The 25,324-nt window shown below is 39.1% G+C and overlaps 1 protein-coding gene across 6 annotated transcripts in view; it reads left to right on the forward strand.

The window, feature by feature from the left end:
- Positions 1-25,324, forward strand: part of ARHGAP21 (Rho GTPase activating protein 21) — a 126,528-nt gene that overhangs the window by 60,742 nt on the left and 40,462 nt on the right. For all 6 annotated transcript variants that reach the window (XM_063324643.1, XM_063324644.1, XM_063324642.1 and 3 more), the window contains 3 exons: positions 13,788-13,880; positions 17,847-17,925; positions 23,619-23,673. In XM_063324643.1, coding sequence (XP_063180713.1) covers positions 13,788-13,880; positions 17,847-17,925; positions 23,619-23,673 — 227 coding nt within the window. The remainder of the gene's footprint in view (positions 1-13,787; positions 13,881-17,846; positions 17,926-23,618; positions 23,674-25,324) is intronic.

Consider the following 25,324-nt stretch of genomic DNA (forward strand, 5'->3'; position numbering starts at 1 on the left):
AGAACTGATCTAACTTATTTCATCAGTTTTGGTAATCTCATGTATGTTTTAAGAGATACATGAAACGTACTTCAATAATGTCAGATGTGTGAATAAAATTCTCACACTTGATTTAGGAGGGATGGAAAAATGACTTTTTCCTAAGTTATGCCTTTAAGTTCCCCTCCATCTTCATAGCTTTCTCCCTCTCACATTGCCTATGTCTACTCTCTTTCTTAATTAATCAATTACTTATTTTTTGTTAATTGGTGCTATCATCAGTCCCAGTTAATTTTAATTTCTCTTTGGTATTTAGCTATTTTCTTGTCCACGTTTCCCTTTTTGCTGATATCGTGTTGTTTCCTTAGAAGGGTGAAAAACGTGTTGATTTGGGTAAGGAAACTGGGTTTTCAGGTTGAGAGCCCAGTCCCACTTTCTTTTTTTTTCCCAATCTGTCATGATGGTAAGGTAAGCAGAGGAGGTGGGATTAGCTGCATCGCAAATGTGATGTGCAGGGCTTCAGCTTGTGCTTCATCTGGCAAAGCAGTGCCACTTGTTGAGGACAGGCTTGTTCAAAGGTGGTACCTTTGCTCAGAGACAGTGCGGGGTCAGTTCTTGTTTTGCTGGTGGTTTACAGTTTGCTTGACACTGTAGCAGAGAATGGTACCCAGTTTCAATGTACTTTTTAAAATTTCATTTAGTTGGAAGACAGAGAACATGTCTGAACTCTTGTTTCTGGCTTTTTGTGTAGTTGTGATATATTAGAAGCGTTCTAGGAAGTATGAACTTAATTGAACTTACTTGCTTTTCTCTTGGAAGCAGATGAATTAATCCATTTCATCTTCCTAGTCTTACTCAGCTGTCCTTACCTGCTTGTTAAACAGTGAAATTCCTCATCACCCCCCAGATTTGCGACCTCCTTTATCTGTTTTGGCATCAAAAAGAAATGTCTAATTCCTTTGGGAAGGGAAAGGAGTCAACCCTCTGGGCCAAACCAGCATGGAAGATACCCCTTGTGGTCCAGAGAAAAGTTCTGCAGTACTCTTCTTGTCATAGGGAGAACTGGATCAGCTGAAGAGGCAAATGGGGGTCTGTTTGTGTAAAATGTTATCTGAGATCTGTTTTTCAGTAGAGGAACAGCAGTAAACAAACGTTTATTTGGTTCGCTGTGCGACCTGTGCAGGTGGGAGCAAGATTACTTTCTGGAAATTTTTGTGTAGCTACTTAAACTATGAATCATAGCTCAACTATTGCTTATTTATAGCAACGTAGTACATTGTATGCCTTGAAATACAGATCAAAGGGCACAAAGTGCTGTGGAAAGATAACAGTATTCTCATTGGCAGGAGAGAAGGTTGGACTTGTGCTCCTTCTGGAAAGGGAAGAGATGACTGTGAGGTGGAGGATGTGGGTGTCAGTAGAACTTAACCCGCCAGTTCTGTGTATTATACCTTTTAAAATAACAAAATGGGACAAAGTGTGTAAGACATTTTTCTCCAGCATTTAGTATGATCTTGGGAGGTGGGGGGATGAAATGATTTCTTACTTAACATTGCTACTAGTTGTTCCTGTTCCCCTATGAGGTGAATAGGTAGCTTGTGAGGAGAAAATCATGAAAAGCGTATCTCATTTTTCATGTTCATAAACATAACGTTAATTTAGCTAAAGCAGGTATGTCAGAAATTCTGTGAAGGATTATCACAAGGATTCTTAAAGTAATTAACATTGGAAAATTAGGCCGAGCCGCTTTGGAGCCTGTGCCTGGCTGCTGGCTGGGGGGTCCCTTGCTGAAAGCACCAGTGGCTTCACCAGCTTGAGGAAGAGCATGTTGCTGGGCAGGCTGCGTGCGTGTCGTACAGAGGAGCCATCTAGTGGCAAATGGCATGTATTTTCCTTCAAACTTAATTGGAAAATTTGCCTCAGAATCTGTGTCTTAATTAACAATCAAAATATCTTAATGATAAACATTTTCCTTTTGAAGTCTGTAGATAAGTCACTTTTTCACTTGAGCTTTCCTCTCTCAAATACTAAGCTTTTCATTTTTGTGAAGCAGTGTGTGCCAGTGCAAAACTGTCATTTCTTTTTTTATTGATTTTGAAGATTTCTAATTACCTGCACTTTCTGCTTTGCACTTTTCACAGGTTAAATTTACCTCTAAAAGTTGAAATTTTTGTCAGGTTCAGCATTTACAGATTTGAGTAGATGAGTGTAGAGTAAAGCATCTCTGTTATTATTGCCTTTTATTGAAAGCACTTGAATATTTTTTCAAAGGAGCTGAGTGCCTAATTAAGTCTAGAGGGCAGAAGATAAAGGCGTGTACCGTGTTTGAGGTATTCTAACAGTGAAAGAAGTATTTTCATATGTTTTTATGTTCTAGTATAGAATTTTAGTGCAACTTTTTAAGTATGTATTTTGATCATGCTCCTGGCTTGCATTAATTTTGCTTTTGGTAAGCAGTAAGATTTCAAAGCATTTAGAATAAAAGGTAATGCAAATTTGTCCGGGAGTGCTCTAAACTAGGAATGACACAGGAAGGAGATGATGGCCAAGAAGCAAGTGAGGAAGCGGTGGATCAGATTGTCAAGCAAAGGGGTTAGGGTGCTGTGGACAGGAAACACCTCATGGTCAACAGTTGGGACAGAAGGGGACCACCTCAAGTGTGTGCACATAAGTAAGGGAATGTCTACAGGACAGTGTGATGGGGAGAGCTCTCATGCCTTTCTTGAGGACCTCTCTGAAGCCCCTGTGTACTCATGCATGCAGTATGGGGAATAAGCAGGAGGAACTGGAAGTCTGCATGCAGTTGCAGGGCTGTGATCTCATTAGGGTCACAGGAGTGGGCTAGAGTGCCGCAGTGGACGGGTACAGGCACTTTGGGAAGGACAGGCTTGGGAGAGCATAGAGTTTGAGTTGCCCTTGTTGTAAAGTTGTAAGAGAGCAGTGAGGATGTCTGGAGCTCTGGCTTGGGATGGATGGGCCGGCTTAGAGTTTATGGTCAGGATTTGCAGGCAGACGCATGTTTTCATGGGGGTCTGCTACAGACCACCGGATCAGGGAAGAAGTAGATGAAGCTTTCTTCAGACAGCTGGTGGAAGCTTCACATGTCCAGGTCCTGGCCCCTATAATGGTGCTAAAGTCCCCCATCTGCTGGAGGGGCATCACAGCAGATTTACCCTAAATATTTTGTAGTTATTATTTGAAAGATTTCTGTTCTTTCCTACTTTTTCTGCTCCAAGTCGTGACCTTAAGCTAGGGTATTAAAATGCTTTTCTAGCAGGTGCAGTTTATCAGAAGGTGCAGACCTTTCTCAGTAGGTTCCTCCATCACTGACTGGAAACTTGCATCAGTGTCTGCTGTTTTCTTGAGAATTTCTGTTATACTGACCAGCCTGTATTAACTTGGAGTATTTTTTTATCTGTTTTGAGGATGGCACACTGTCAGTATTATTCCTGTTTTCTGGAGTTGTGCTATTTAAAAATTTTATTTAAGAGGTATCACACAGGCAGAACTCTCTCAGAAGGGCATTGTAGGAATATTTGGAGACAAGCCGAAAAATACCTATGCCTATTAAAAAGAGTAATATTTTATATTAAAAACTTGCCCTGTCAACACATGGTAAGTGGTGCTGGAGAAAACCATCTCCATTGCCATGCTGTATCCATGCCATTTCATTGTGCACTTAATATGGTGAATATGTTGTTGTCCTTCAAAGAATCCTCAAAGCTGTAGTTGTTAAAATACAAGTGCGGTACATATTAAATGGGTTGGTTGTTTCTTGTATCTTGTCCTAAAACATGTTTTTCTTCAAAAATGTCTGGCTTGGGGATCATGATTAAAATGAACAGTGATAAGCATATAGAAATAGTCTGAAAGGAATTTCATTTTTTTTTTGGTGAGAACTAAGGTAATTTAAGTTTCATACAGCGCCTGGAAACCCAGTATCATATTTTTTAACATGATGTTCTTGCTTTTCTACTTTATCTTCTGTGTCTATGTAGAAGTATCTATAGCAAGTAGCAGCTTATCTTCCCATAAAAATGAAGGGCAAGATAGGTATATTGCTCAGTGTCCTTTTCAGTAAAGATTGAGTGTGCATTTTCTAATGAGACTTCAGATATCTGTTTTCACTGAGATGTCTAGATTTTTAAATTGTGATCACCAGGCTATTTATTTTTTTATGTGCCTAACTGTGGATTAAAGTTTCCACCCTTCAGTTGTCCAAGCTAAATCATTCCAATTTATTACTTGAGGTCCTTCAGCTCTGTGCAAGTTTGGTTTGATGTAGAACCTTTGGGTGAAGGGTGGAAAAAAAGCCGGAGAACCTTTTTATTCCTTTCTGCTCCTTACTTAATTCCTCAAGTTTTTGATGTTTTATTTCTTTTATTCTGTTGATTTCTGTAATGTTGTTTGTGTTCTCCCAAGATTTAATTTTCTAACATCATCACCTATTGGCTTAGTCTGTTATGAAATAAACTAATTGTGCCTGTGATGATGGGAACAAGGTAGATAAGGAAAAAGAGAATGAACATCAAAGCAAATACTTGGAAAGTCACAGATTGCTGGGATGATACGGTCTAAGTTATATGATAGCAGAATAGGAGTAAAAGACAAGAGGTATATAACACTAATGCTTTAGGATAGTGCCACAGTAAATTGTCCTTTTTATGGATTTTTAATCCAACACTAAATGTTGAGAATGCCAAAAGAGGGGTCATTTAATTTTCCAGAGACCAGAGCCTGATGATTCCTTGTTCCTATAGAGTACACCCAGAACATCCAGCAGAGTGGCCTTCCAACTTCACACATGTATAGTGTTTCTCAGTGACTACTGTTGAGTTCAAATCATTTTTGACTTTTTATTAAAAGTTGACGGCACCAAGCTGTGTGGCACGGTTGACTCACTGGAGGGAAGGGATGCCATCCAGAGGGACCTTGACAGGCTTGAGAGGCAGGCCCCTGGGAACCTCATGAAGTTCAACCAGGCCAAGTTCAAGGTCCTGCACCTGGGTCATGGCAATCCCAGGCACAGATACAGGTTGGGCAGAGAATGGATTAAGAGCAGCCCTGAGGAGAAGGACTTGAGGGTGCTGGTGGACAAGAAGCTCAATACGAGCAGGCAATGCGCACTTGCAGCCCAGAAAGCCAACTGCATCCTGGGCTGCATCAAAAGAAGCGTGGCCAGCAGGTTGAGGGAGGTGATTCTGCCCCTCTACTTTGCTCTGGTGAGACCCCACCAGGAGTACTGCGACCAGCTCTGGAGTCCACAGCACAAGATGGACATGGACCTGTTGGAGCGGGTCCAGAGGAGGGCCACGAAGATGGTCAGAGGGCTGGAGCACCTCTCCTATGAAGACAGGCTGAGAGAGTTGGGCTTGTTCAGCCTGGAGAAGGCTCCGGGGTGACCTTATAGCAGCCTTTCAGTACCTAAAGGGGGCCTACAGGAAGGATGGGGAGGGATTCTTTATCAGGCAATGTAATGATAGGACAAGGGGTAACGGTTTCAAACTGAAAGAGGGGAGATTTAGAGTGGATATCAGGAAGAAATTCTTTACTGTGAGGGTGGTGAGGCACTGGAAGAGGTTGCCCAGAGAAGCTGTGGATGCCCCATCCCTGGAAGTGTTCAAGGCCAGGCTGGACGGGGCTTTGAGCAGCCTGGTCTAGTGGGAGGTGTCCCTGCCCATGGCAGGGGGGTTGGAACTAGATGATCTTTAAGGTCCCTTCCAACCCAAACCATTCTGTGATTCTATTCTATGATTCTATAAAAACACTAAGAGCTGTGTAAATGTAATTCCCATGGATTTAGGGGAGAGTCTGTAGGTTCACTGCAGTAGGTATAAATTGAACAGCTCTGTGCTCATCTAGAAACTGAAGTAAATCCTCTAGACTGTTTAATCATAGGTTAAATTTTAAACTTGAAAAGGCTTAATTTTAGATTTGAGAGAATTGGAAAAAAAAAAGTCACAATATTGGCAGAGTGTTATGGGAAAACATGGTTTTTGAGAGTTTGTACTGAAGTTGGAACTGTGTTATATGTTTTCCATAACAATGCCAGATCATTTTCTCTCCTTCTCCCCTCCCCCATGAAGACAGAGTTGAGGTTGCATTAGTCAAACGGTTTAAGAGAAGGGTAAGCACGAAAAGAAATACCATCTTTGAGTTGCCTAATCAAAATGCCAGAGGTGCTTTGAGTAATAACAGAATGTATTTTTCCTGTATCACAGAGTGGAATGCCAGGTGTTTCTCTTATAAGTGACTCAACAGTGCTGTTTTACTTGTATCATCCTCTTTTAGAAGCTTATCCTTGGCATTGTGTTTTGCTTGGTATTTTTTAGTTGGATTAATTTGGGCTTTACAGTGGGTGAAATAAGCTCTGTCGAGGCTGGGCTGGGACCTTTGGGCTCCTTTTCTGCAATGGATTGCTAGTGGAGAAATGTTTACTATGTATGAAATTCAGTTTGCAGATTGTAAAATCCAGAATTGTCTTTAGTTGGACTCTCTCAGTTAAATGCAATCCTGACAGTTTTGTGATTTATAGTTAACTAAATGAAATCTCTGTTAATAAGTGTAAGTTCTGCTGTACTTTTAGCAGTCTCTTTTAGAGTAGCTTGGGAAATGATTAGCTGGTTTTTGATTCAGTAATCATTTAGAAATGCTTGTCCCTGCTGTAGCAGTAGATATTTCTCCTCCCTTTGCCTGAAAGGCATCCCAAGAATCGGTGCCACTTGGCACTGTTGAACCAACGGAGTGTGAACGCGTTGGATATCCAAAAGCATAATTGTAGATCTTCATGTTCAAGAGGAATGTTCCTTCCTCTTGGGTCAGAGAAAGATGTACGTAAGACCCTGCCTTAATAATTTGAGGTGTTTCATGGGGCCGGTGATTCTTCAGTATAAAAATGAAAGACCCCTTGCTGTCTACTGAGCATAAGGCTGGGAGTAAAAATATTCTGCAGAATGTTAACAAAACTCTGTAGCCTTTGTTCAGTTCCTGTGTTACAAGGACTTTTAAGCACAGTTCAGCTGCCCTGAGCAAAAGATTTATTTTTTTTTTCCCCCCCCTCTAGAAAGAGGAGAAATGGCATGTTTTTAAGCAGCAGATTCTTAGGAGAGACTTTGTAAGAAAGTATGTATTATACTGTGTCCCAAAACACTTGCAGGTTTGTGTTGTGCAGGTCAAAAAGAAGGGAAGAGCTAGTCAGCAGTAGTGCTTTGGTGTGGGGGGTTTTGTTTTGTTTTGTTTTTTTCTTTTCAAAATGTAAAAGTTCTTTGTCAGAGGTGTCCTTTATGTAGTCTTTATGACTCGGATGTTTCTGTCTGACTCTGTTTTATATCGGAAGGTTAATGACTACAGAGAAGTGATGTGGTTCTTGCTATCTTGTAGTGTGTTGGTAGATTTGATAATGTAACTTCTGACATGTCATTTTGTTTGCCAAATGAATCACAGAGCAGTATAGTAATACTGTCTGGTCTGCAAAGTGTAGCTTAAAAACTAACTCAAGGTTACCACATTTGATATAAACTAGTTATGTTCCTTGTAGCAGCTGTATTCCAAACTATCATTTTATGGGATTAAGATAGAATTGGCACCTGGATAAAATTAATTTCTATGTCAAGTTTCAGGGGAGTTAAAAGAAGTTTTGCTGTATGTGACCCCCTCCCCAAGTATAAGTCAATTATAAATGTTAACAGCTCTTAATTCTACAGTTCTTTTTAAAAGTGTTTGGTTTGTTTTTTTTTATTATTCCCGTTATAAGGGAGAAAGAGCATATTGTAATTTTATTATTTTGCAAGTCAGATGGCTGTGCTAGTGCATCGTACTCCCCTCTGGACTTCTGGCATCTCAAACATTTGTCAGGAAAGCTTCCTTGTATACTCTACAATGGGGAACTTACTTTCCCCTGTCAGGCTGTGAAGGTGGATAATGACTTATAGTCTCAGCTGGTAGATCCAGGTAGTATAATGGTTAGATAATAAATGATGATAAATATATGTATTATGAAGAAAGTCTTTAATTTCATTTGACGTTAATTTGAACAACGGTTGAAACAAGATACTACTGTCTTCATTCTGTAGATTCTACTTTGATCTCACTGGTTATTGAAGATAGCAATTAATATTTTTTGGTTGAAAATTGATGACTAATTAGAAGATTTTCATACAGTTATGAAAAACGTACATGTTGGCTAGGAAAAACCTTGTAATAAGCTGCTTTTCTGTATTTCTTACATTTGGCTACAGGTGTTTTTGTTTCTTCAAACTACTTTGGTTGTTTAGACTAAGGACTTCATTATAAAGGCTCTCCTGATTCCCTACTATCCTTGTTTAAGCCAATGAATTTTTGCCTTGAGCCTTCTATATACTTGGTGATTCATTTTTTGTTTCCTTACTTCTGATGATACGGAATCTCTGAAGTAAAAGTTCAGACATCAGTTTGCCTTCTCTAAAGTTACATTTTCGTTTGAATAGCGTCACTTAAGGGGTGTGGTTGCACTGCAAAGAATATTTTAGTTACTCCATTAATAAATGGACTGGACAATAACTTGAGTTTTAATTTATCCTGACTGGTGGCCATTTACTCATGCTGGAGATTTTTTTGTGTGCTCACAAGACTGATAAAGGAAAGGACAACTTTACGGACTGTTTTTCAGTTTCTGGTCAGCTAACTTGTGTATTCAGCAACTTTATATGCTTCTGTTTCTTTTATTGCCCTTACATAAGACTGCATCTCTGTTTATATCTACATTTGTGGAGAAATGAAGTAAAGTGGTGCTGTCCACCTGCACTTCTTCCTTCCAGGTGTGTTCCTGGCAGCTCACACTTTCACCTGTTCTTTGTATGCGTGATGTTTTGGTTTTAACTTGCAGACGAAGATGTGGGAGAAATTGTCTTATTTGCTGGTAGTCTGCAACTTAATGCTTAATTATAAAGTTGCTAACAAAAGTATGGAGAAGGAAGGAGGAGGCAAAGGAGCATGCAGTAATGAGCATTGGAAAAGCACTGGTGAATAGAATATTTCAGTTGAAGGGACCTACAACGATGATCTAGTCCAAATGCCTGACTACTTCAGGGCTGACCAAAAGTTAAAGCATGTTGTTGTGGGCATTGTCCAAATACCTCTTAAACACTGACAGGCTTGGGGCATCAACCACTTCTCTAGGAAGCCTGTTCCAATGTTTGACCACCATCTCAGTAAAGAAATGCTTCCTAATCATAGAATCATTCAGCTTAGAAAAGACCTTTAAGATCATAGAGTCCAACCGGAATCCTAACACTGCCAAGTGCAGCACGAAACCATGTTCCAAAGCACCACATTGTATTTTAAATATCTCCAGGGATGGTGACTCAACCACTTCTCCAGGCATCCTGTTCCAATGCTTGACAGCCCTTTCAGTGAAGAAAATTTTTTCCTAATACCCAACCTGAACCTCCCCTGGCACAACCTGAGGCCATTTCCTCTTGTCTGATCGCTTGTTACTTGGGAGAAGAGACCAACACCCACCTCACTACTGTCCTGGTTTAGCCCCAGCCAGCAACACAGAACCACACGGCTGTTGCTCACACACCCCTCCTCAGCTGGGATGGGGACAGAATCAGAAGAAAAAGGCAAAACTTGTGGGTTGAGATAAAGTCAATTTAACAGCACAGCAGAGAAGAGAGGCAAACAACAACAATAGTACTAATAAAGGAGTAGAATCATAGAATCTGTTGGGTTGGAAGGGACCTCTAAAGGTCATCTAGTCCAACCCCCCTGCAGTAAGCAGGAACTTCTTCAACTAGATCAGGTTGCTCAGGGCCTCGTCAAGCCTGGCCTTGAATGTCTCCAGAGATGGGGCCTCCACCACCTCTCTGGGCAACCAGTTCCAGTGTCTCACCACCCTCATTGTAAAGAAATACTTCCTAATGTCTCATCTAAACCTACCCTGCTCTAGTTTAAAACCGTTGCCCCTCATCCTGTCGCTACATGCCCTTGCAAACAGCCCCTCCCCAGCTTTCCTGTAGGCCCCCTTCAAGTACTCCTGGAAGGCTGCTATAAGGTCTCCCCGGAGCCTTTTCTCCTCTAGGCTGAACATCCCCAGCTCTCTCAGCCTGTCTTCATACGAGAGGTGCTCCAGCCCTCGGATCATCTTTGTGGCCCTCCTCTGGACCTGCTCCAACAGGTCCATGGCCTTCTTGTGCTGAGGGCTCCAGAGCTGTACACAGCACTCCAGATGGGGTCTCACGAGTAGAGGAGGAGAATCACCTCTCTGGATCTACTGGCCACGCTTCTTTTGATGCATCCCAGGATGCGATTGGCCATCTGGGCTGCAAGCGCGCGTTGTCGGCTCGTGTCCAGCTTTTCATCCACCAGTACCCCCAAGTCCTTTTCTGCAGGGCTGCTCTCTATCACATTATTCCCCAGCCTGTATTGATAATGAGGATTGTCCCGACCCAAGTGTAGGACCTTGCACTTGGCCTTGTTGAACTTCATAAGGTTTGTTTGGGCCCACCTCTCTAGCTCGTTCGGGTCCCTCTGGATGGCATCCTGTCCCTCTGGCACATTGACTGCACCACTCAGCTTAGTGTTTTCGGCAAACTTGCTGAGGGTGCACTTGATCCCACTGTCTGTGTCATTGATGAAGATGTTGAACAGCACTGGTCCCAGTACAGATCAAATATTCAATATGGATTGAATATTCAAAACATGATTAATGTACCAGTGCTGACCGACAGAACTCGGGAAGCCCCCAGCCTGCTCCAAGCAGCAATTCCTGCCCCTCCCCTGGCCAGCTCCCTGGCTATAGACTGGGCATCGCTCACCTGGTATGGGATACCCCTTTGGCTAGTTTGGGTCAGCCAGCTGGGCTGTGTCCAGTCCCAGCTCCTTGTGACAATTAACCCTATCCCCACTGGGACCAGGACAGCTACAACCTCCTTTCAGGTAGTCGTCCAGTCTAAACCTCCCCTAGCACAGCTTTGAACCATTCCCACGTGTTCTATCACTGGATCTCAGGGAGGAGGGCTCAGCATCTCCCTCTCCACTTCCCCTTCTCAGGAAGCTGTAGAGAGTAATGAGGTTGCCCCTCAGCCTCCTTTTCTCCAAACTAGACAAGCCCACAGCCCTTAGCCGCTCCTCATAGGACAGCCCTTTCATCGGTTTTGTTGCCCTCCTCTGGATGCATTTGAGTACCTTAACATCCTTCTTAAATTGTGGGGCCCAGAACTGTGCACAGCACTCAAGGTGAGGCCATACCAGCACTGAACATAGCAAGATGATTGCCTCTTTTGACCTCTTTTGAGCATTTTATAAAGGAAGCTGTGGTAGGCCCTTGGTGTTGGGTTATAAGTATCAGATATTAGGTGTTATAAATGAAATGTGCCATGGGAGCGCCATTATTTTAACTTTTCTTGTCACTTTTGGGATTGTAAATTTCTTCAGTAAAAGATAAAGCGACAACACTGGGAGGGATGTTTGGGGGTCCTATCAAAGGTCATGCTTTAACTTCACCCTTGTAAGTGGCTGAAGCAACCTTTTGTTCACGGCATCTGGGTAAATTATTCTTGGAACTTGTCTAAACTTGCTGAAACGTTACTGCCCCTTAAAGGATGAGACCCATCATGTGTTCAGTGTCTATTTAAATCAGCAGATTAAAAATGACAGATAATAGCTTTGGCTCACAAAGAGCATTTTGTATGTCTTGTAGCTGTGTCCCACTAATCAAATTTTAAAGTATTTGGGGACTGAGCTGCCTGCCAGCTGGAGTTTCTTGATTTATAATTCAGTTGCTTTGTATATAGTAGTTATCCGATTCTATCAAATCAACTTTTTGATTATTTTCTACCAATTTGGAGTTATTTTGAGAAGGCCATTTAGAGCCACATGAGTAAGCCATTTTGTGCAACTGTTTTGTGGTAAAATGGCAGGACACCGAGGGTCTGCAGAATAAAGGCATTAGGCTAAAACTTGCATTTGAAATATGCGAATCAGTCAGAGGGAAGTGTAGTTTTGTGCAATTTATTAAAATTCTTCAAATAATGAGCTTTTTCCCATATGGAAACTGAACCAAAAAAGGGGTAAGGGGCACACCTTATTTATTATATTCAATAAATAATGCTGTGGCTTAGTAAACATGGCCAGGTGGGATATTTAAAGCTGTTGCAAAAGTACTTCCAAAAGCAGTGCCGTTTGTCCCTAAGTCAAAGATGAGTCACTGAAGAAGCGATTAGAACCTAATACTCCAGTTTCAAGGAGCGTTTCTCTTATCAGCACTGCCAGTTTTAAGCAATCCGTTTATTCCCTCCTGCTGTTCCTGCTTTTTCTGCAGTTCATACCGCCCCCTCCGCTATGCCAAGGTTTCCTGGTAAGCTGGAGTCCAGACCCAGCTTATTTTCAACGCACGTCCATTCCTCAGCCTGGGGCTTGTTGTGTGTCCTCCAAAGGGTGGTGCTTCCCAGCTGAGAGCATGGTCCGAGGATAGTAATTTGCGATAGGATTTGGGAGGGACCGAGGCTGTTAAAGCTAGCACTGGCACCATAGCATGCATACATACCCTAACATACAGCCTGTCTGGCTGTAACCTTTGAGGTTCTGCCGCTGTTTCTGTGAGTGCTCATGTTTTGCACCATGTAGGGCGGGGGCTTCTGGAGAGACCAAGAACACTGTAGAACAAATTAATTTCTGTGCAGTCTTCTGGCAGACTGGAAATAAAGTTTCAAGTTTTATTTTTGGGTGGGTTGTTTGTGTTTTTTGGTCTTGGGTGGTTTTTTTATTTTGGTTCACTGGCATAAAAAAATCACACTCGTGAAGCTGTGTAGAAGCCGTAAACTTATTCCAGCTATGTACATGTAGCTCAGATCAGCGTCACTGCATTTTAGCCTGCAGTGTAACTCTGGAGGGTTTTTGTTGCAGTTTTGTTTGTATTAGGGTTTTTGTTTATTTGTTTGTTCTGGGTTTTGTTATATTTTGTTTCTTACTGCACTGCCCCCTTTGGCTGACCCCCCTGCCTCTGCCCTTCCCCTAGATATTTGGAAGCAGTGGCTATGTCAATTAAGAATTACTTAGATTTGGTGGCATGCATGTAAAAGCATAAGGTACCTGTGTTTCTGGAAGTGTAGAGATAAAGTGTATACTGAGAAAGTGAGAAGAAAAAAAGTGTTACGGTTTCTAACTACTGTAGATTAACTTCTGTGTTTAGGTTGTGTATATATGGATACATACAGCATGTGCAGACATAATTTGCTTTGAATTATACATTGCTTTTTGAATTTTGATAAATCTTCAAGAAAACTTTAGACTTCATCTTGGAGCACCTGAAAAACGCCATTAGAATATCAGTGTTACAGTTCCATGAGGACTATGAATCAAGGTTATGTTTTTTCTTCTAAGAAAAGATTTGCGCTACTAATTCTTACTCAGTTTGTCTGCCTTTATATCCTATGCCAGATAACAATCTAGAAGAGGAAGGGGTAATTCTTACTGGATAGTGTAGGCATCAGCATGAGGATGAAGTAGCAATGAGCTGATAAAACGAACCTGAAAAAAAATCACTTACTGGGCCATATTTGCAAGCTTAAGTTTGAGATACATCTCTCTCACCACCTCTCTCCCTCTTCTTTTTTCCCCAGACATCTAAAAGATCTTTAGTACAGCCAAATGAAATGCTGTCTCTAGGACTCCTAGTCTCTCTTCCTTCCCTCACCCCAAATTGAACTTGAGTATTTAATGTAATGATGACCATGGCAGGATTACATTTCAAAATAATTCTTAAAGTAAAAACATTGTAATGCAGTGTAATTAAATGCTTTAAGAAATATTCTTTCTTTCTTCCTCAGGCAAACAAAGAAATAGACTGGAGCCAATGGATACCATATTTGTTAAACAAGTCAAAGAGGGTGGACCTGCTTTTGAAGCTGGATTGTGCACAGGTACTGTTCTTCCATAACACCGACAACGTGTTTGTGCGCATGATGTAAAATATACATGATTTAAGTGGTAGAACTGCATGTAGTTCTGTCTTCCATTTAAACCTTGTTCTTTCCTTCAGAAGTTTGGAGTCTCTCTTTCAAATTGTTCTCCAGTTTACTCTGAAAAGCACTGTTGCGTTCTCTCAGGGGGTGCTATATAAAATTTATTAAGGTATTAAAGTCTAAATCTTTTTGTATTACTGTCTTTAAAAAGGTAAGAATAAATATATGATAAAATATATTAAGAGAAAGAGAAAAAGGAGGAAAATGACACCTCTAAGCTCCTATTTCTTGTGCTTTGTGATAAATTGATAACCTCAAAACATTCAGGTTATTCTCCTGTAAATTAAGTTATTCTACCTCCTTTAAATTACAGGGGAACAATCCAAGTCTTATCCCTTCCTATCAAATTTTGTTCAGTTGTTTGATTTAATCAAACTGGAGAGCAGAAAGCATGGTTTTTTGTGAAGTGCTAGGTACTTTGCCGCTCCTTTATGTGTCAGAGGAAAAAAAGCTATGTTAAAATGGGAAGTCTTACGAGTATTAAAACAATAAATTACTTACATAGATGGACACTACAAACACAGGTTTCTGTTCTTAAAAATATGGCAACACATATGTTCTATGAAAGGATTGTGTTTATGTTGATAGTGGGATGTTGATATTTTCTTTTAAAAACAGTTATGTACATTCATTTGACTGGAATAGAATAACTTTTGTGTGTTTCTTCCTAAAGAAGTGCAAAGATTCTAGGATGATAGTGATTGAAAAGCTGCACTAGATCCTACTTGTACAGCATAAGGCATTTTTATTTTTTAACTCCTTAAGTAGTTATTCAGGGGAGGACTACTTCGGCATTATTTTAATGATATTATATAAAGAAATGTTTTGGTTTGATAAAGTGCAGCATATGTTGAAGTTGTACAGAGGAGCCACATTAATTTCTGCTGTGTTCAGTGTTTGCCAAATTGAAAGAAATGAAATCTGTAGAGAATACTTTATTTTTAGGCATAAAAAGATTTTTAGGAGCCCAGAGTAAAGAACAGAAAATAGATGAGAAAATATGTTTTTAAATTACCAGAATATTCTTCTTAAACACACTGCTGATAACGGTTATATCTAATTAGGTCATGCCACTATTTCTTGTTTAAAACTTTAGGGTGAAATATATTATCTCTATCTTGAAATTGTATTATAAAACACTCAGGGAGCGATCAGCAAGGTATACTGCTTAACTTCTGATACACACACTGTATACGTTTCTTACTTTGTAGAATCAACTGTATTTTTATTATTTATTTATCTTTTTTAATTCAGCCTGGCTTTGTTTCATGGTTACACTAATGGAAAGAAAATACTTGAAAATCTAGTATGAGTTTAAGTAGTTGTGTTTGTTTGTCAGTTCATATTTCAGTGCTGCAGGGTCCTTTGTAACACTGACGGCCTCAACCCAAGCTTCGTTACCCAGAACAGTGATCTCTGTTTCAGGAGCCTACCTGGCTGCTACTCACCAGAAAGCTCTTCCAAATTTGAGGAATAGGTTACAGTATCTTAAACGCAAGACAACTCAGTCTGAGTATTTTTGAATGCTCCTGTAAAATTATCTTTGTTAGAGTTAGAAAAGTCATGCTTCCCATATTTAACCTCCAAGGCATTTCATTAAAAAAGAACATATCTGTGAGTTCCAAACGTAAGTATTTTAGAAATACTGAAATACAGACAACCAAACCAGATCCCCATTTCCCACGTCTTGATCTTCGTGTTGTCGTTTATGTATATGCAAGAAAATAAAGAATTAAAACGTGTGTGGAAAGGGAGATGGTTTAAGTGTGTTCAGATTGATTCTTAATTTGATCAAAGGTATTTAATGGGCCACCGGATTGATAGAGAGCTACTAGAAAAAGCCTTCATGCTTCTATACCCTTTTTTGCACTACAGGCACTGGCCTTCCCTTTTATATGTGCCTGAAACTGAGGAAAGTTGTATTCGGCAGAGTTCTTGTGCCCACTTCTTCCACGTAACCAGTTTTGCAGTGTGTCCCAGCTGAGTTTTTTTTTGTCACGGTCATTGGATGCAAACTTCAAGTAGACTGCTGTGTGTAACCTAGTATCTTTCTTTGAAAAATAAAATCTGCACAAGAATAGATAAGATAATATGACCTACTTTAAAGATAGTCCTAATTACAGTTTTCAGTGGGAATACTGAATAAAGATCTCCACCTGCGGGCAAGTTCTGAAATGGCCTGGAAAAAAGCCAGTTTTAAGTTCCAGAGAAGGATCTGTTGTATTCTGAGGAAGTCTTGCCATACAATGTAGCAGAACAGCGTTCAGCATGTGTAAATAAGAAAAAATTTTGGCACAAACTATAGCATTTTTTTTTCCTGCAACTTTTTGAAAGGTTTTATTTCGGTGTGATACTGGGCATTTCAAAGTCAACTTTCGTGGAAGTCCAGTTTCTCAGCCTAATTACATAAGGTGTCTGTGTGTATGCGACACGGCGATAGGGTTTGCCATCCATCACAGGTGCTTATCAGTCGTGTAGATTGCTAGCAGCCATTAAATGTTGCCACCAACCTTTCTTTCATCGCCTAGGAAGCAAGAGACAAAACTCTGAGCGTTCTTTCAGGTGAAGAAAAGGGCAATAACCAGCTGATAAAAGGGCATATATAAACTTTTACAAAGTTGAAAATATTGCACCAATTTATTTCCATGATGTTTCATTGTGTGTGCAGACCAAATTAAAAACAGTCATTGGATCCATGTGGTTTGGTAAGTCTGGAAATCCCTGGGGTCTGCATAGGGAACCTCCACAGAGCATGAGCATTCAGAGCGTTAGTGCCGCCAAGTCAGGCTGAGTGCTCAGAGTGAACAGCCTTTTCCTTGCTTTGCCTTGATCATGCCAGAAACACAAAACAGGCTTTCAGTCTCTAAAGCAGTGTTGAAAAAGCCATTCCCTTTGGCTCGCTTTGCATGGGTCCTTTCTTTCAGTTCTTCTTTTTCCAGCAGCTTTCCAAAGCTCCCTACCTGTAATCCTTTAGACCATTTCCGCCTCGTTAGTAAATTCAAGATACCTTTCTGCTCTTCTGATCAGAGATGACATAAATACCATTTTTGGTGAAGGAATTGGATGGGATTTTCGTCAAAAGCTGAAAATAGCTCTACATGATATATTTGCTACTTAATTTATGAGAGTATATGAAGCTCTTAACGAGGAAGGTGCAACAAACTATTTGGAGAAATCTGATAAAAGTCCCGTTAGGTCTAAAGAGTTTGATCTATATGGATAAAGAAATAACCCATTACACAGTCCAAGATGCATTGAAGAGACAGTAATGTCTTGGAAACAACCCAGATCATTCTGAGAGAGGAGGAAACTGGAGCCTTTCAAAATAGTCATTCATTGTTTCTCAGGAGGACAAAGTACAAAATTGTAGTATTAGCTGCTATTGAAGGGGATATGTACAGCTACACCTGGCAGTGTTCTTAATTAAAGTCTGGTTTTGTTTTGAGGTTAAGTGATGAAATAAAATGTCTACTTATAATTTGCTTAGGAATTGGGCAGAGTTGTCAGTATGTGCTACCATACATCAAAAGCTTTATTTTGAAGATGGGATATTTAAGTGAGCCTCTGGTATAGCTTACACCTGCTTGTGGTTTTGTTTCTGTGAGTTTCTAGGTGATTCATTTGGAAGTTTGTAATAAGATACCACATCTGACAATGTTCTGAGAAAAGCCTAGAAACTTGGCATCCTGTGTATGGTTACACGTACTTGTATTGTGCATCTTTTATTTTCTTTTTTGTTTTTAAGGAAGACTAACCTTGAATTTAACAAATTGATCTTGATTATTGTGAGGTACACAATACACAATAAAAATGATCAAAAATGTCTGGACAAATTAATTTAAGGTATAACTTTTCCCGTTACAGGTGACAGAATTATAAAAGTCAATGGAGAAAGTGTTATTGGGAAGACATATTCTCAAGTCATTGCTTTAATACAGAACAGGTAAGATACTAGTATTTAACTATGTGCCACACTTACGTTTTTATATGAAGCAGGAAATGACCACTTCTGAAAAAGTCATCGTATTTTTAAATTTTCCTTAATACGCACTCGGTAGTTTTACTGTTTCTGTTTTCATGTATTTACTGAATGCTGAGAAAGGTCTGAGAATGGGCGTAATGAGTTGTGCCACAGTCCTATGTCAGTACTTGTCCCTTGTTAGCAGATCGCACTGAGTGCTATAGAGGAAGGTTGTCTGAACTTAAAATAGACAGATTAAGTATACGTACACCACACATGTCGATTTAAAAAGAAAATCAGAAAAATCTACCTTGCTTATGAAACATGTTAACTAGAAATCAGCAGATCTGGTAAAGGAAAAATTTTGTGCTAGTTCACACCTGCAAAACATCTGCAGTACATCTTGGCTTTCCTCTGTTTTGCAGCAAGTTATGAACCTTGCCCAGAGTTGAGGAAATGGTAATATTTACTGCTACTGCAACTCACAAGGGCTTGTTAAATCATGTCCATGCATGAATACAGATACTTGTTTTCATGTCTCCCATCTACCTCCCTTTTTACAGTTTTCTTGGTGTCAACTTCTGTTCTACAGCAATAAGTTTCCAATATAATAATGAGATATGTGGAAAAAAGAGGTATTATGATCAGCATGGAAAAATGTTTTCTAAATACATCTCGCACGTCCCATTCTATTTTTAGTGAATCTTCATGCATTAAGGCTTTGTTATGCTTACGGTTAGAAGTAGGAAAAATAAGATCCCGATCTTCCTATTTCAGTGGAATCTTTACTCAAGTGTTCATTCAAAATATGTGCATTCCAGGTGCATTTTTTTTGAAACAACAAAACTCCGTGTTCAAAGATATGACAGGCAAGGTAGACTGAAATGCGTTGTGTGTCATTAGTACTTTCTATACAACAGCTAGAAAGATGGAATCTTATCTTTTTTTATAACCTTTGCTGGAGATAACACTAGCCATGTATAATTTTTTCATTTTGTATTATACAGAGAGTCGTACTGTACAATAGTGTATACCCAAGACACAGGACATTCCTTCTACATGCCCAATAGGTACATCAGTCAATGAAATCTCTTTATCTTAATCCAAAAAAAGACAGAGATCAGTCGCATCTTCCAGTGGCCTATGTGGCCAGAGATTCTTAACTCTAGGTCTGCCTGTGAATAAAGTTTTATTTTCAGCCCCGTGAGTGTAGGTAGCAAACTGTCCCAGCAGAATGCAACCCCTGCTGCTGTGGATAAACCAGGAACATCTGAACAAGGCCTTATCAGTGATTATCTACTGCAGCCAGGAACAGTATAGTGCACTGCTGCATCAGTCCCTCTAATTTCCATGAGTGCGCAGAAGATGAAGGGATGCTATTGTTAGTTAGGAGAGGAGAACAATTTGTTGTCTTGAGCCAGATGTGCACATCACAAAAGATTGTAACAAAAGGTCATGGATATCCTTGAGTGTTTCATAGGGAAAATATAACCATCAGGAAGTCTTTAGCTGAACCTCTTAAGATAAATAGATAAATACCAGTTCATAAAGAGAGCTCAGACTCCACATCAGGCAATGCTTCTTGTATGACTAAAGAATGAACTCTCTGTAATTCTTTGCTTGAAAACAGCATTTTTGAGCTCAGAGCAATTTGTTCTGCACACTAAGTGTTTTATTTCTTGCACTGCCGTTTCATGGCAAGTAAAATTGTGTTACGGTGTATGCTTCTTGCTTTAGCGTGCCGTTCTTGCATCAGTGTAACCATCCTGGGTCAGACTGATGGTCTGTTTATGTCAGTATCCTCTCTGATAATAGCCAGTAATGGATTCTTGGGAGAAGACTATGAAAAGACTGAAAGTATAGAGTGATACTTTGTCAGATGGTACTAGCCCACTTGCCAGAAATCCCTGGTTTAGGAACTTGTTGAACCAAAGGTTTTATCTGCATCACTTGATTTAATACTCCTTGATAGGTTGGTCTTGCACAAGTTTACTTTTGAATGTACTTAAACTCTTCATATTAAAAATACCCAGTGACACAGTTTTTCCTCTGTTTTGTGTCTTAGCTAATATTTCATCCACCACACCTTTGTTTCTTTAGTAGGCTTTGTGCAAGCAACTTGCTGAAAAGCTTTTTGAAAGGCTGAGTTGTCAGTTGAAGTCTCCTTATTCATGACTACAGACAGTTTCATTTATAGTCTCAGTATGTTGCATGATGGTTTTCTGGACATTTTAGTTACTGTATTATTAATTACTGTTTTTAATTGCCCCTTCATACATATTACTGACTGTAAACGCTTATTCTTTTGTAATTTTTCTGATCCTCTTCGGAACAGTTTTTAAGGATACAACACATTTTATCCTCTCTTACCTCTAAAGAAAAAGTTCCCCCCCCCCCTCACTGTTCAGCTGTTTTGCAATCAAAGTCAGTTTGGACTCACAGATTTTTGAATTCGATCACTCCTGCAGCTCCATCTCCACAGCTGCTCAGTATTTTTCTAGAAAGTTGTTCAATTGTAGCTGTTTGTCCTCAGTATATAATGCTGCAGACATCAGAACTTAGCTGCCTTAAATGAAATGATCCCCATAAATTCCAGTGGGACTAATGGATGGGATATAATTCAGACACATTTTGTATTCTTCCCAGAAAAGTTTTAGGCTGTGTCTAGAACGTTACCTATTTTGCTCTGGTTGGAGATCACAAAGCTAAACTTACACTGATTATTTCCTCGGGAAGGTGAAGGGCACACCTCAAAAGAGTTCTAGGAATAACTGTGCCCTGTAAGATTAGTCAGGAGATCGCATTTAAGTCAAGGTTTCCTACTCTTTACCAATAGTTATTTGTTGGACCATTAAGAATTTATTCTCATCTCTTTACGCAACGAACTTGTAGATGTGTTGATTAGTAATGTAAACTCCTGTAAATTATTTATGGTCCTAAATAAAACAAGAAACAAATTCTGATTCCCAGATTATTATTTTTTTTTTTTTGAACTGTGGGGAATTTGTGTATCCCGCTTGTTTCTCTTTGCGAGTTCTTCTGGAAAGTGTTGGGATTACTCAGAAATGTAACTCAGAACTCAGAGTTCAGGGACTGAATTTGTTTCATTAACGCAAAATAATGCATCAAAAGACAGTCTTTATGATGGCAGCACATCATAGTGCTTTAGTTTGAGTCAATACATTTAAATTTAACTCTTAAAATTTGTAATGAAAGTCATTTACATGATAGGTATCTCTGAGAATTCACAATACTGTATTTAATATTTTAGTGTAAATTGCCACTTTCTGTGTGGTGGTTCTTAGTAACACTTTCTAGTTCATAATTCGCATGCACTTTATACAGTACAATACACCAAAAGTATTCCTTAATACTGGTTTGTTTCTAATATGAGAATTGAAAAACATTCTGAGAGCACTTCACAAAATATAAAATAGGAAGATCCAAATTGTGTCCAGAAGGTTCTGACCACAAACTGGAATAGAACAGTTAAGTAGTTATTTGAATTATGTATAAAACATTGCTCCTGAACTGAACTCTTTTCTCTTTTGGATGGCTACTTAAAAAAGGTATTAAACTGTGTAAATGGATTTAATCCCTTTCTTTTCAAAAAAACCAAACAGACAAAAACTCAAAAAAGGGCACAAAATAAAAACCCAGGACACTTGTGTAAGAGAATAGTTTGCTCTGTGTTGTATTATATGTAGGAAACTTTCCTTTATATGCTGTTTATCAAATTTGTTATTTCCAAAGTCTTCATCCTGCAAATAAGCGTTGATTATTATCAAACCATACGTAGCCCAATACAGTTTATGCATACATGCTACCCACATGTGGAAATGAAATCTGAACACTTCATTGGAAATGCTTCAAGCTATGGAATCTCTTTCATATTCTCTTTTTGGCTTACAATTGCTAAATAGTTTAATATCCATACAAAGCAGTTTAGGCAAAAGTCAGCTCCCAATGACACTACTTTTTAAGAATAATTTAAATAGTTTTGGTGTTTATGCGTTCAGTCAAAATGGGAAATGCTATTGTAAATGCACATACAGTCAATGCTTTCGTGTTTCTTAAAATTCAATTTTCTGAAAAATCTTTAAAGGACTTTCGAAGACTTATTTTTCCTAGCTGTGCGTAGACTTAAAATGAAAAACTTAAATCTGTTGCTGCGCATCTTTGGTTTTAAAACAAGTAATTTATGCTGCTTGGAGAACACTTTTTTAAAGAAATGAATAATGGTTTAAGAAGATTGTGAAACCAGATACCCTTACTCTGCTATTTTGGAATGCAACCTTATGTCTGTGGTTGCTAACAAATGGAAAAGGAACCACAAAATAAAAATATTTTTCATATAAGAAAGCATAATAAATCACACGTTACATGTTTGAGAAGATGATTTTCTGCAGAAATAATAAACTGAGGTTCTTCTCAGTGCATTCATAGACTGTTCTGTGTGCCCTGAAATTGGTGGCCTGTTTTTGTGCTGCTTTTGTCTTTTCTTAGCAAGTGCATTGTACTGACCAGTACAGGTAAGCTGATTTCTAGACTGATACATCCCGTTAGGTTGTATGCTTTTTTTCTTGGGCTGGTATGGGTCAGTTTATTTAAATAGTCTTTCTTCTTGTGACATGTAACGTGAGATTTATAGTTAACAGTTGTAATATCTTCATTTTCTGTTTTGTGAGCGTAGTTAAAATAGTCTGTATAAGCCATCTCTTTTTTTGTAGCCCTTATCTGTACCTGTTGCAGTTCACATTTAGTGAATGTGAACAGAGTATTCCTCTATCTCAAATTTTCAGATGAGATAAAGAATTCAGCTGTTCTGTATCCAGTGTTACAAGCATATACTTCTCTCTTGCTTGTGAAAATACTTTTTTTTGTGTGTGTGTGTGTGTGTGTCTATGTGGTAGATACTAACTGTGGGTTTCACTGTTTTACAATATTTGACTCTGGATAACCAATATATTGTACCTTCAGTGTCCTGATTTTAGCTGTATTTGGATTATATTGATTGAACTGTCTGGATTCCTGGATCTTTATGCTGCTGCTGCTTTTGGTTTCAGCGATTCAGACTGACAAACTCAGCACTTATAAATAGCAAGCATTTTTCATCCATATTTCAGATGTCATCTGACTGACTAAATATGTTTGAGTTGATTCTGCTAGGAGGTGATAGGAGCAGAAGGGTGTAAGTCAGTGCTTGCCTTGCTATTGCCCTACTTTTCACATGATCTGGTGGTTATGACATTTCCCCAGCAGTTTTAAAGTCCACTAACAGACAGGTTTTAACTTGTGTTCACAGATTTGGCACCTTGTTTTGTTTGAGAGGCTCCAAACAATTAATGTACCTCAGAAGAAGAAAAAACAACAAAACCAAAACAAAAAGCCATCCACCAACAAAACTGACAAAGAGAGTGTGTTGGCTTAATGCCCTGGTTTTGCTGAGAACACAGATGTATTCTTCAGTCAGATTTCTGTTTTACTTTTACTTGCTAAGACTGCCATGGAAATCAGTGTTTATTTCTGTTGAGTGAAGCAATTTGAGAGAATAGCTGACTGTAGGAGTTCTTGAATGGTTTTGGTCTATGGAAGTTAATGGATCATCTTTGTTACAAGAACTTAAAATCTCTTCCAGAAGTTCACGTGTGGTGTTTTTTTTCTATTTGTTTCAGTGACAGCATATTGGAACTTAGTGTTATGCCAAAAGACGAGGACATCCTTCAATTGGTATGTTTATGAAGCTTATATTTAGACAGTATGTTGATTAAAGAAAAATGTCTTACTGTTGGCTACAAGGTCTTTGAACTGCACTACCAGTAAATAATTAAAGAGTTAACATTTATCTCTCCGTCATTCCTTAGATATTTTCCTACTTGCTTGCCATCCCTGAAATTTCAGAGGAATCCAAATATAGGGGACAATATCTTCTTCACATGATATTTCTAGCATCTTGTTAAAAAAAAAAATAGAATAGTGTTTGTATTTTTATTGTATATTGGATTAGTTTCCTTATGTTAGAATTTATGAATTGAATTGCTTTCTCTTACTACGTTGTCTAATTCTAAAGAAGTTGGGAATCATTACTAAATTTGAATTAAAAGACTAGCATATGGCACTTAAAATTAGTTTTTGTTAACTAGCTAATTGTCAGTGGATTTCCAGGAAAGAAGCGAGGTGGTGAATGTTCTGAAGGTTATTACCGAATTTTTTAATTGTAACCACTGTAAATATTTTACTACACGACGGTTAACAGTTTTAAACTGAAAGAGGGGAGATTTAGATTAGATATTAGGAAGAAATTCTTTGCTTGAAGGTTGCCTGGAGAAGCTACCGATGCCTCTTCCCTGGAAGTGTTCAAGGCCAGGCTGGATGAGCTTTGGGCAACCTGGTCTAGTGGGAGGTGTCCCTGCCCATGGCAGGGGGTTGGAACTAGATGATCTTTAAGGTTCCTTCCAACCCAAACCATTCTCTGATTATGTGGTTCTTGGTTTGAACTGAGGTCCTGCATATATAGTGAGATAATTCATCTCCCATTTAGTGTCTCCGAGTCCAAAAGAGCTGTGAATGAAGTACGATGTGTAAGTGCATATTGTGAAAAACACCGAATGTATTTATATGCTGTAGTTTATTTTTAGTTGGAAGTAGAGGAAAGGAGAAGACGACGAGCAGAGTAGAATTTCTGCTTAGTACTTAGAAAATTGCCTTTTCTAATCCATACAGAAATAGTAAGACTTGCAAGGTTTCAGTAGCTGTTTTCCAGTATTAAAGGACGAATCAATGGGTAAAGAAAAAAACCCAAGCAATTCTTGTTTTGAGCTAAAGGTGAAGATGGAGGATAGTATAGGAACTCAGCCAGTTAGGCCAACAAGCCAAGATTATTAGAATAGAAGTGATATTTTGAGAAAAGATTGATGAGAGAGATTTGATAAAGAAATATTTCAGTAATTCAGTACAGAAAATGCTGGGGGCAGGGGGTGAGTTTTGATTGTGTGAATAAGTGGGAGCCTGGGGAAAAGCCTGGGGGTGGTTGGTGTTGTTTTGGGTTTTTTTTTGGGGGGGGTGCTTGTTTTTTTTTTTTTTAATTGGAACTGTGAATATGCAGAAATGAAGGAATAGTTCTAAATGATCTGTATAGCCATATGCCTCTAATGCAGTTTTGTAGCCATAACAGTCTAATGATCTGGGAAGGCAAGATTTGTAGGTTTAAAGTTAAACCTTTGTAATTGGCTGGGCGAGAAGCCCTTAGGCACGTCTTCCCTCTGCTGATGGAACATGAAGCGCAAGCTTCAGCTGATGTATAGATGAAAAACAATTGATTTGAATTTAACTTGTTATATTAAGAAGTGAGATAACGGGGGTGGAGGAAAACAGACAGATG

This window comes from Chroicocephalus ridibundus, chromosome 2 (genome assembly GCF_963924245.1).
Source record: "Chroicocephalus ridibundus chromosome 2, bChrRid1.1, whole genome shotgun sequence".
NCBI classification, from domain to species: domain Eukaryota; kingdom Metazoa; phylum Chordata; class Aves; order Charadriiformes; family Laridae; genus Chroicocephalus; species Chroicocephalus ridibundus.